The 12,623-nt window shown below is 44.4% G+C and overlaps 1 protein-coding gene across 50 annotated transcripts in view; it reads left to right on the plus strand.

The window, feature by feature from the left end:
* Window positions 1–12,623, plus strand: part of CELF2 (CUGBP Elav-like family member 2) — a 354,164-nt gene that overhangs the window by 250,866 nt on the left and 90,675 nt on the right. For all 50 annotated transcript variants that reach the window (XM_068908455.1, XM_068907414.1, XM_068909757.1 and 47 more), the window contains one exon: window positions 8,285–8,367. In XM_068908455.1, the coding sequence (XP_068764556.1) occupies window positions 8,285–8,367 (83 nt within the window). The remainder of the gene's footprint in view (window positions 1–8,284; window positions 8,368–12,623) is intronic.

Here is a 12,623-nt window from a genome sequence, read left to right on the forward strand (position 1 = left end):
CAGAGAGTGTAGCACTTTAGAAATGTCGTTTGGGAAAGAGGTGTTTAGGTTAACTATTATTTAGGTTAATTTGTTTAAAGGTGATCTTTGCAGAGTGTTTTGGAGTTGAACTACAGCCTCACTCCAGTTATCTCCTGTAAGAATGGATTAGTATGGGAGGACATCTTAATTTGTCATTTTTGCTTTTCAGTGCATATACTCTGAACCCGCTTTCTCTACTGTCTCCAAAGACACATTTCACTGATCTACCGATTTAAAAGTTAACTTGCGCAACGGCTAAGGACATTAATTCATTTCAAAGCCAGTAACATTAAATCAGTAATTGCTACCTGGAGAAGGCAAAAAGGAAACAATGACTAGGAAGTTGCTGCTGGGAAGAAAAGGGTACGGATATGTTTAAGAGGAGGGGAAAGAGAGTTAAATATTAAGGATAGTTAGTGTGAGAAAATGAAGGAAAAGGAAAGAAAACATAAAGGGGAAATGAAGAGAATGCAGCATAAGAAATTAGTGATTATTTGAGTTGCAGTTTCTTTTAGATGTCCCCCCCAAAAATTAAAGGTTTCTGGATGATACAGTATATATACACGGTGAGCAACAAGCCCTGTTTGGAATGATTTCCAGGCAAGAAAAAAAAAATAAGGAAGAAAGGCCTAATTTCTCCTGTATTTTGTGTGTATTATTAGCTATACTTTGCAGGTGGGAAGCATAGTCACTAAGTGACTTCCCCTGGGAGATCCGTCACAGAGCTAGCGAGTGGGGTACCATCTCCCTGGCCTGTCCCACTGCTCTCCTGCTTACTTGATAAGAGCTTTCCAAAAGCTTTGACGAGCCGATCTTACTGTAAGCAGCATATACTGCTGTAGAAGAACCCAATTATTCACTGCCTCCAAGATCTAGAAATGTAAATGGACCAAACACGAGTTTAGACAAGATGCACTGAGAGATTGTTCTGTTTTTCTCATTGATGTTAATTGATTTACTTCCTTCTCGTGGGGCACTAAGAAAAAAAATGACTCTCCAGAAGGATTTTTCCTAGGTGACTGCTTGGAGGGGCTGTCAGGGGAAGGCTATCTGAGGCTCAGCTGGCGCTTCCCACGATACGCTGTTTTGCAGAGCAGGGCAGGGATGCTGTTTCGGGGGATGCAATACAATAGCACCAACAGCTCACCAGTATCCCCTTGCTGTTTGCGGGGTTTACGTTGGGAAATCTCTCATCCGCTCATCAGTCCAAGCCGTCACAGCTAAACTCACATCCCAGCATGAAGCGATGCTTTCTTTAGGGACAGATTAGTTAGTAATGACATGAAATTGCCTCACTGCTATAAACCTGATTTGTATGTATTTATTTACCCTGCCACAATGTATATAATCCAGTTCTGAATCTGCTCTTTTTTTTCTTTTTAATCGCCATCTACTACACCTCTGAATGCGTATTACCAAGCTGCAGATGTGGAAGTTGGCCTCTTTCTTCCTTGATGGAGCGTACGAGCACGCGGGCCATTCGCTCCCCATGCATTACACGTAGAGTGCGAGAGGTCGGGAATTTGCTAAAAGCAGTCGTCGTCCAGGACGAAAAAAGCCCGCTGAAATTCTTCAGATACTTTTACAGCTATTAGACATTTAACACTGTTTCATAGAAGCGGCTTATATCAGAGAGGAAGAAAAAGCAGATTCTAGCAATTTTGTCCTTGGTATCTTTTCTATCTGTGTCGCGCTTTAGTCAAAATTTGCATAATAATAGCTAGGGAAGTGTTGTGGCACACAAACCGGTGCATATTAGTTCTTGGTTGCTTTCCCCAAAAGGTTTGAAAATGCAGCAGATTTAATCTAGGTCAAAAAAAAAAAAAAAAGAAAAACTTCCATTTTGTCGGCAGAGGACATTTATAGAGAGCGTTTGTATTCGCGAGGGGCCGGGAATGACAGAGTGCGGCTCCTCCGAAAGAGCTCCCCGGTGCAGCTGAAGGCTGACAGCGAACTAGGACTTGTGGCCAATTAACGGAAAGGCCGTCATAACTCGCAAGGCACGGAGAGAAAAAATTGAGCTCGCTGGGATCATTTTTCACTGGCCATTTGCAGGGCTGTTACGGGCCCGGAGCATTTGCGGTCTAACGTGATGGGGGGCGGCGCGGGGCACGCTCAGGCTGGTGCAACGCCGTCCCAGATGTTGTAACCAGGAGGAAGAATTAAGCACAGGGTGGAATTTGGCACATCCCGCTCTCGAATCCATCTCGCCTCCAAGCTCCTCCTTCGCTTCAGCTAATGTATTGATATTAAAAGTGGCATCGCTATAATATGGGCTGTCGGCAGAGTGGCGTTTCGGTTTCCTGGCTGGTGACAGGATCGGTAATGCGCTTTCCATCAGGGTGCCAATTATATCAAACTATTAGCAAACCTGAGCTAATGGGGAGGCGGCGGCGGTGAAGGTTGATTTCTGCGGTATATGGTGATGCTCTTCGGGAATTATTCAGGATGGAATCTCTTCCGTCTTGCTCTCGAGTGACTCCGTATACAACAGAGCAAGAGGGCAGTGCAGGTGAAAAACAAAAACGTATCCATGCACCTTCTTTTGCTGTTCTGCAGAAACAGTTGGATTTTTATTTCTCTCAAGGTCTTTGCTTTGCCTTGGTAGTAATGGCTGCGTTTACTGCCCAGCCTATGTTTGTCTCTGGTTTTGTGTGGCGTCACCAAACCAAAATCTCTAAGGCTTGAAACACCTCCACTAACACTAGAATAGTGTCTTCCACTGAGGTTAGCTATTCGCGCTTAAAATCTGGCGGGCAGTCTAAATGGTGGACGAGGCTTTGGTTGCTCTGCACCAAACTTCATCCTCTGGAAAATGCTGTTGCCCAAGCAGCCACCTGAATTCCTGTAGCAACAGGGCTTTTCCATGACACTAGCGGAAGGGGATTTTTGATGCCTTCATTGTCTTTCAGAAAAGGGAAGCGTGGGTTATGGCGCATCCGGTTGCAAATCATGCTGTTTGGGCAGCTGGCTGTGATTTACAGAGCGCATATATATTTCCAGAGCTTGGATGAAGAGCTGGAATACCAGAGACCATTTATAAATGCAACCCTGTTAAACCACAGGTTAACATTTAAATTTTGGTAGCGAGCAAATGAACGCGGAAGTTGGGAGTGGAATTTGCAGAGGGAAAAAAAGAAAAAAAAAAAGGAAAAATAAAAGGAAGAAGCAATCTTCCTTAACTTCCTCGCTCGAGCTGTGTCGGTTTGACAAGAAGCCACTGTCCCCATTGAGATTCCAGGCTTGCATGGAGCCAGCACCTGGTCTGCGTGCAAATGCACGGACAAAAGTGAGCTTCATTCACAGAAAGAAAGAAACCTAGCAGGGCTGTGCTCATTTAGCCTGCCAGGGCCTTCGCTCCCTTGATCTGGCAGCCCCTCCGAATTCAAACGCCACCTTTCAAGGGATTTTCAATTCACAACATGACGACTCTGTCGCTGTCCTGAATGCGAATGTGCGCGGGATTGAATTGGTCTGCCAGCATCCCATTACTGGCTAAAAGAATACAGAGTTCAATCATCAGCTAATCATTAGAGCTGTTTTGAAGTGTTTATTTTATTAGTCTAGAAAGTAAAGCAGATTTCATACTTTTATATCGTGGCAGGCTTTGCAGACGGGCCGGTAAGCTCTTGTGTTTCCCTACCCTGTGGTTAGGGTTCAGATCCTGGTAGCGGGGGATAATATGCCCGGCGCAAGTGAGCTCCAAATTGACAAATTTTGACAGATGAAAACTATGAAAACTCATAAATCAGACTGAGGAATATGAGTGTTTTTTCTCTGCTATATTTTTACCTCTTTGAACTCCCAGAAGTTATATTTGCAGGCCTTGGAAAGTGCACCACATTTTTCTTCAAGCAAATCATGACAACAGAGCATGTTTGAGTTTTTTTTTTAATTCTTGTCCAAATCTAAGGGTTATTTTCTCTTATTGATGCATATGTAAAATTCCCAGTAGCCGTAATCTGGGGACTGTATATTCAGCGTAGGGAGCTGTAAAGGTCATTTTCCCACCCAAAGCAAAACAGAGGTGGCCAGGTTCATTGAAGCACAAAATCCTGGCACAGCGATTAAGCCTCTTGCGTGGACTCCAGTGCCGTTAGCCAAAAGCGTAGGATACGCCAGCCACATCTCCGAGTGGAGGAGAGGTTGCTTTTGTGAATGAGGCCGTGTTCGTTGTTCAAAATTATGCATGTCAACAGCCCTCGCTGCGTAATTAGTACACGCTGCAATTGGGAGAAAGTGATAAAAATAACAATGCAACCGAGCTTCTAGCAGTGGTCTGTGCCATGTCTCATGGCCAAATGAATGCACTGGCACAGACCTGTGTATCCGCTCCACTTTGCGATGGGACTGTAGTTTTGGGTGCCTCAGGAGAAGCTCCGTCAGCAGAAGTGGCACAGGGGGATTTGTCCCATGGTGAAAAGTCATTGACAACTCTGAGAAAGTCCCATTGGAGGGGACCCTGTGGAGGGTTTAGGAAGGATCTGAAGTTTGTAAATGAAGTTTCTTGGTAAAAAGCTCCCTAAGTTTGTCATAATTCTACAAAGGGCAGAAACACTTGATTTTGCTGGCACTGGAAAATCAAAAGCACGGATGCAGTGGTGCAAGATCCTCTCGGTTGTCTCCTTTTCTTCTTCTGTCCCTAACTTCTAGGTGGTCATGTTGAAAACACAAGTAAAGTCCTCACTGTATCCGTGTAATCTCTTGGTGCCGTCTTTAATACTGACTCAGGTAAAGCTGTTCTCTAGCGAAACGCTAACCAGTTGCCCCCATCGATGTCCCACTGAACAGGGTACTGTTGAAGATAAGTAACTCTGCTCTCCACCACGGGTGCTAATTGATGCCTTTGGCAGCCAGTACCAGGGCTCGAGGATTGCGTGTGTCATGGAGACCTGAATGTGTCAGCTCCCTCCCAACGGCTTGGACCTCGAGGTCTTTTTCTGGCACTGAATTTCCTTTCATGAAATAAAAAATAAAAGAGAAAACAAGCACTTTTTCCTTTTCTTAACAAGGTGTCAAGTTTGAGTGCCGTCAAGTTTAGTGTACATGCGGCAGCATTTTCTGATGCAAAGCTTTGAAAACCAGGGCCGTCTCCCCACCGTCTCCCAGGCATCCCGTTCTTTGCTGTCAGGCATGGTACGGCATGGGGTGGCAGGTTGTATTCAGTTTGTTCAAGCATCTGGCATGATAGCCACCAAGTTGTTGCCGGTGTCCTTAAGGGACTGTGCAGATCTGCGTGATTCATTCAGAATTTTTTCCCCCTAGGTACAAAGATGAGAGGTCTCATGCTGCAGTAAATGCAGTTCTCCAAACAGACTCACCGTAGACGTTCTCCTCGATAGGAGGGGAGAAGGTTAGCACTGTCAGGCTTTGAGTTGTTTGGATGTCGGAAAAGTTTAGTTGCGGCTCAAGCAGCTGTCAGGTTTGTTGGGGATGAAGCCAAGACTACGTGTGCAGGAGGCTGGTGAGAAGGAACTTGTTTTTTCTCTTTTCTCTTAGTAGGAAATGTAAGTTTTCCTTTCCAGCAATGGCACTGATGTCTTTGGCAATCTTATTTTTTCTTAGGGAAAATGGAGGAAGTTGCTTCCTAGCAGTGCTTCAGCAGGGGACAGCTACCGATGCTCAAGCACAGATGAGCCCTCATCTCTTAAATAGGAGTCTTCCCTTGCAGTATTTCTGCAGAAACAGTTGAATTCTGAATTTTCTCCTATGGAACGTGGTTCTGAGCCAGAAGGATTTTAAAGCTTGAGGCATCTCCAAAGCCAGTGTGTTGGAAGCGCAGCGGTTTGCGTTAACTTGGCAGCGAGCACCTCCAAAAAATCCATAGGCTGAGCTCAAGAATTTCCTTCGGGACTGCACATACTTTTGCCTTTTCAATTCCCCGGGGTGTGCTTATTTTCTTCTCTCTTTAGTCCAGCCCTGACCTCCTTAGCAGATAGCTTCAGAATCGACTGTGCCCAGTGCTCAAACCTCTGCAAACTTGTCAGTGTGGTTCCTTAATCCAGGCAATATGAGTACAAACCAAAATGATTTTACCCCTGTGCATTTTCAGATGATCTAGGAGCTTTAGCAGGCACCATCTTCAGGATGGTCTGATGACCTGCCCAAAACATATTTCCTGTTATACTACTTTTTTCTCTCAGTCTTTGTTTCCAGAGATACTTTCCTCTCCTGCGCTCTTACTTCCTAAAAATGGCCAGTGAATAAGTATTTCACAATATAGTCATCTATCAAGTGCAATTTGTTCAAATAGTGCCAAGACTAAGAAACCAATGGATTGCTAGTTCTTCTATATCTGAATGAGCCTGTATAGCTGAAATCTAAAATAAACCCTTGTGGACCCATGCTAAAGGAGAACACAACTGCCAAGTTGTGACATCTGCTTGATAGTTCCCTTCAAAATCCTCTCCTGTGGTTTAAAAGCTTCATATTAAACAGCTAAAAAACCTAATGAGGAGACAATAATAGAAAATATACTACAGGACTGGCTAGCAAGATAGAAATCCGTCAGAGCATTTTCTCAAAGTTGTGTTATTTAATGTCGCAAATTGTGATTTGCTTCCTGTTTTAATTCTGGAGTTAAATAATTTAAATGTGCAGAGTTTGCCATTGGAATAGCCTATTTAGAAACACGCGGAGGAAGCACATCCCTTAACAGGCTGCGGCTGCCTGCTATACTCCTCCCTACCGACTCGCGCTCGGCTCGCTGAAATCGTTATTAAACTGCCTCTTTTGTAAACTGTGTAATTTTAAGGAATCCGTTGGCAGTATGAAAAGCATTCAGGCTGCATTACCTGCCTGCCAGTGTGTTGTATTGCCTGGAAGTACTTTTCTGTGTTCGGGATAAACTCACTGTCTTCCAGCTGGGAATACGTGATTACCTTTGCTTGTTGTAAAGGTAATGATCGTGGCTGGCCCGACTGCCAAGCCCGGGGGAGCGTTCGTGGCATGCTGCGCAGCGTGAGCCGAGCACGAGGCAGCGGAGGCGCGTCCTGGATTCAGCCCTTGCTCCCAAGATGGTTTTAGCCATCTGCACGTGGGTGCTTGGCGTCTTTGCTAGCGGCGTTCTCCGGTGCCCGCTTGCTCCCCTGTCCCGTTTGCTGTTATATCTACGCTGAGAGATGGGATAAAAGCTGGCGTAGCGGCTGCGGCACACGGTTTCGCCTTGGTAAGCGCCAGGAAGGCAGCGCAATCCACATGCTCGCTGCCAGAGGACGGGCTGCCTCACTCACGGCCCTGCGGGAACGGGAAGGCCGGTGCGGAGGTCCAGGAGCCGGGGTTTCTTCTGCTTGCGGTTCGGTTTTGCTATGGAGGTGGAGTTGCATTACGTACAGTAGGATTGTTATCTGATTCATCAGAAACAATTGCATGATCTAGCTTGCTGCGAAGCAAGTTTTTACTCTAATAGCACCTTCCGCCTTCCAACCGGCATCACCCAACGTGCTTTCACCCTCCCCGCCACGGTTGGGTCCCCGAGCCCCCGTGGGCAGCTGCAGAGCTCCTTGACAGCCTTGGGGGTCTCCTGTTCATGTGACGTGGTCCCAAAGCAAGGGCTGCCCACGCTCGCTGGACAACAGCGACTGTCCCCCCCCCCCCAGACCTCGCAGCTGGACCATGCCTCCAAGCAGAAAGAGAAGGGATTATGGCAGCAACAACCCTCTCCTTTCCTGGAGGCTGGCCAGGTGCAAGGCGAGCAGAGCCTCCCTATTGCCAGCCGTCAGCAGTCTCCATTATCCCATCTGTGGAGAAGTCTCCTGCATCTTATCTTCCGGCTTGCAACGGAGATAGGTGCCCTACCTCCAGCCCTAGCTTTAAACGAGGGGAGTGACCCTTAGCTCTTACGTATAGGGCCTTTTAAATAAGGTCTTGAATTAACCCGATGTTCTGGCGTGGATGCAACAATGAGTTCCTACTGCTCTGAGCTTGCCTTGTTGCTTGTATTCAAAGTTTAATAGGGAGCCTTCAGAAAAATATAACCTTATTTACACTGCATAAAGCCAATTGGATTTTGGTTAACTTAATTTCTAAATGGTTACAGTTCACTAACAATGTAGGTGTGCTGTAGAGGCAATGCACAGGGGGTGACTTTTTATTTTAAACCATGCAAGCTTTTCTTTTATTCATGTCATTCAGGCAGCCTCCTGATACTTCGCATTTCCAGCTTTCATAATGTGTTGTTCCACCACCGTTTTTTCACCCTCCCTATTGTATTCTCACAAATCATACTCACTAATTTCTGAAAGCTTTTCATTTCTCTCTATAGGTTGTTGTTTCGTAACGTTTTATACAAGAAAAGCTGCTCTTGAGGCACAGAATGCACTGCACAATATTAAAACTTTACCTGGGGTGAGTACCTTTCCTTTTTGATCCTAATTATTTTATCGCCGGAAAATAGCCCTTTGGCTCGAGACGCTCGTTAGTGCCCCAAATGACCTTGATCTCTTCGAGGGAGGGTGGCTAACCTGATGGTCCGTACTGTAAGTGTGCCAGCCCGGTAGCAGTGGCATTAGCGCCAAAGACAGTTGCTTTTCTGTAGACTGTCCTTTGGCTGGAAACAGGACTGGTTCCTGCCAAGTAAAGAAAGCTACTGAAGGGCAGAGTAGAGTGAATTTAAAAAAAAAAAAAAGAGGTGGGAGGGGAACCCATAGGACAGAAGAACGCTCCACCACCGCAGGCGATGCTGGTGGAGACGCCTTCCCCGAGCTCCCCGATTGCGGGGGCAAAGCTGCCTCAGCTCTGCCCTGCGCCTGGAGCAGGGCGTCATTTTTCTTCCACTTCGTTACAGCTAATGAGCATGGTGCAGGAAAAGAGAATACTATGCCTTTAAAAATTTTTTTTTTAATATATGAAAGTCAAAAATCTAATGTTTTTCTAGTGCTGCCTCTAGGTCTTTAGCCTTTTAAGATTGATCTTTTCAAGCTCTTTTTTTTCCTTACTGACTGTGAGGTTGCAAAATTACTTTTAAGGAAGTGTGAAAATGACACTCCCGTGACTCTGGGGCCTGGGCTTTAAAACTGCTCCCGATACTGCACGAGTTGTTAAAATTTTACTTGGACATAAGTTGTCCCACCTGCGTCTTAAAGAGACATCTCTAATAAAGAGCAACAACTGAAATGCAGATTAACTGCTTCTCTTTGCGAACAACCCAGCACACATTATATAACAGAGTCTATATTTTGCCCAGGCTGTACTCTGACATTCAGCATATATAAAGATCCTGTTATGATGCATCTGCATAGTCCCAAAATAACTTCCTTTAAGCACTCTTTAAAGTTGGGGCATGCGTCTTGAAGACACTTCACTTGAGCAGGATTCTCCTGATACGAATTTTATCCATTTCCACAATGCTAAAGCTGGCCCACTAGGCAGTTTCCAGTGAAGCAGTAGGAATGAGCAGTGAAAAGGCCCCTGGGCCCAACAGCTTCTGCGAGCAAATAGGAGCAATCGGCTTTGCAGCAAGGGACGAGTTCGCATTGGGTTTCTTTTGGCACTGAGTGTCAGCTTGCTTCCCATAAACAACATAACGATCTTTAGGAGGTCTCGTGGAGACAAAAAAAATCTGTGCGTTCTGCTTTTACCATGCTTCAGATAAGGTGCATCCTCAAATAGCCCAGGAAAAAAAAAAGAGGCAAAGGCAAGTGGTTCATTAGTTTAAGGTAACAAATTTCAGCAGAGGGCTGGAGCAGGGTGCAGCAGGGGATGCAGCGTGGCTGGACCTTCCCTGTGTTTTCCCTGCTGCTGAAGGGCAGAGGGGAACACCACTACCTCAGGGCTATATTCCCTAAACGATCGTAGCCAGATTATTTCTGGTCTTCATCGCTTCATTGCTTAAAGGAAGCCCTGCTCCACGTGGCTCAGTAAGTAGGTTTTGGATCGCCACTTGTGAAGCCCCAAGAAGTGCTCTTGCAGTGAGAGATTCATCCGCCACCCAAGGCTGCATGTTCGATTTAGTTTAGGTGGGCGTTTGAGCAAAGGCTGCCCTGCTCCGTACTTATATCTACTTCTTGGGTGGACCTCGCCCTCAACGGAGACATGCAAATGCGAACACTTTATCTGTTCCTCTGAGCCGAGGCCTTTTAGTGGACATGCAGAAAATCAGACCAGACGTAAATGATTAATGCAGACTCTTGGAAGAAAATATTGCAGGGTGCCTCGCTGTTTGATTACAAGCCTTGGAATTAGTCAACATTTCCATAATTCTAAACCAATATACACCTGTTTTCCCACTGTGATGTGAAGGCGCAACTTAATTTAACAGAAACCCTGCTGTGCTAAATCTCTCATTAAATACCAAGCCAGTTCTGTAATTTAAAGTTGCAGCACCACTATTTTAACTGAATTGCCTTTGTATTATGAAATTAATAAGAAGTTAATGATGCACTTTGCTGTATTCCCTCAGATTTTTTTTTACAGCAGCAACAACAAAAAAAAAAAAGATAAAGAAGAAAAATATGTCACCAGCTGACATCTCAAGGCTTTTTTGGTTTTAATCATTTTCCTGAGGATAAAATTCATTCAAAATAGGGTTTTTAGAAAAAAAAATTAAAAACTTTCAGCCTAAGTAGGATCAAACATTTTCTTTTTTACTCATGATTAGTGTAATCTGTGTGTTCGTCCTAATGTTCCTTGACATATAATGTAGCTTTTATCTTCCCCCCAAAATGTGTTTAGATATCACTTGTTATGGTAACATCTCTATGAGGCAGAAAGGAAGAAACATAGTGTTTGAGAAATGCAGGCTCATATATGATGCATATTAACATAAAGAAACAGCTACCTTTTGGTAGTGGTGTCAGGATTAGCCGTTATGTCTCATAACTGAACAACCTGAATTTCTGGATGTTATTTCAAATCCAGCATTCAAGTGGCCCTAGCTCATAGGGGTGCAGTTTGGAATATTTCAAGTTGCGGACAGTTTTTTCCAGCATGAAAGTTGCTTTGGATTTTGTTTTTATAAGCAGAAGGGAGAAAAGGAAAAATCTCAGTTTGAACGTAGCGCTGGTGGTGGGAACGTGTTTCTTTGGGACGAGGCGTCGAGCTGAGGCCTTACCCAATCTCATCTTCATCAAGCCTCTCAGGGCTTCGTTAGAGGTGTTTAACTTCTAATCCCTAAACAAAATCATCCAAGAAATTCCTCCCATCTCAGTTTCTTCTGTACCTTTAGTTAGAGGTAATAATTCTGGTTTCTTCTGTGTCCTAATTTGCAAGTTTAGTGAGAATTGTTTTTTAAATAGGGGCCAAACCTTGAAGATTTGTATGCAGGGTCTACTCTCAGCCATGTCCATAGCACTGACAGTCATTTTTTGTTTGTTTTGCCTTTAACATATATGTTAGTTTACAAACGGAATCTGTTCTGCTTTGCTCTGGTGAGTTTGGTAAGACTTGCTGGCAAAAGTTATCCGTAGATAGGTAAACCTGAGGACTTTTTGTCGGTCTATTCTTGAAGCCCAGTATCTGAATAAATGCACCTTTAATCTCATGCAGAAGCAATTTGAAGTCAGCAGTCTACTGGAATCTATTTGCAAAACCCAGACCTGAGTTTCTTTAGATTCTTTGTTTTATATTTGAAGTTAGATTCATTTGGCATGGCAGTGATCATTTCTTGTCCGCATTTTTCTTCATATATCCTTGTAGCTAAGGTTATCACAGAATCACAGAATCACAGAATCGTTTAGGTTGGAAGGGACCTCTGGAGATCATCTAGTCCAACCTCCCTGCTCAAGCAGGGTCCTCTAGAGCGTATTGCCCAGGATCACATCCAGACGGGTTTTGAATATCTCCAGCGAAGGAGACTCCACTACCTCTCTGGGCAACCTGTTCCAATGCTCTGTCACCCTCACAGTGAAGAAGTTTTTTTCTCAGGTTCAGATGGAACTGCCTGTGGTTCAGTTTCTGCCCATTGCCTCTTGTCCTGTCCTGTTATCACAAAAATAATTAATATGCAGCACTGATTTAAGTCCCATCACTCCTGTGCATTTATCTAACAGTTAGCACTAGTCTTGGTGTTTTACCTGCTTCTTACTTCAAGAGTGATAGACTTATTCGAAGCAGCAGCGAGTCCTTTGTACTGAAGTCCTGGTGTAGAATTAGGACATTAGCTACATGAATCTATTTGATTACAAGTGTAACAATGGAGAAACACAGTTTGGAGAAAGTGCTTAAAATTTTAACAGCATTGGAGGAGTTTGCGGACTCTAACTGTCTTGTAAAATATGAATGGCCTCCGTTTTGCCAGATGTTGTCAAGGAGAAAATTTTCAATTTTTACATTGTAAGAATCATTCCTGGTTTTATTAAATGCCATTTACGTGATAGGGAAACATGACTGCCTTAGAGGGATGTTTTCCGTAAGGATGCTATGCTAGCTGGTGAGAAACCTCAGGTCCCGTTTGGGTGTAGATTATGGAAAAACGTTTGTAAAGAGGAATTTAGATTATTGTTCTGTTTTGGTGCCCTTTCAGAATATGGTTTGCTCTGCCCTCCAACAGGCTGAGGAGATAAACCCGTTTGCTTAATTTGGACTGGATCCCTAGGTTTCAGATAGGAATTTCAGATGAGACTGAAGCCTTCTACGTTTAGAGAACATCAACCATAATGATTTTA

Source organism: Struthio camelus, chromosome 1, assembly GCF_040807025.1.
Source record: "Struthio camelus isolate bStrCam1 chromosome 1, bStrCam1.hap1, whole genome shotgun sequence".
In the NCBI taxonomy this organism is placed as follows: domain Eukaryota; kingdom Metazoa; phylum Chordata; class Aves; order Struthioniformes; family Struthionidae; genus Struthio; species Struthio camelus.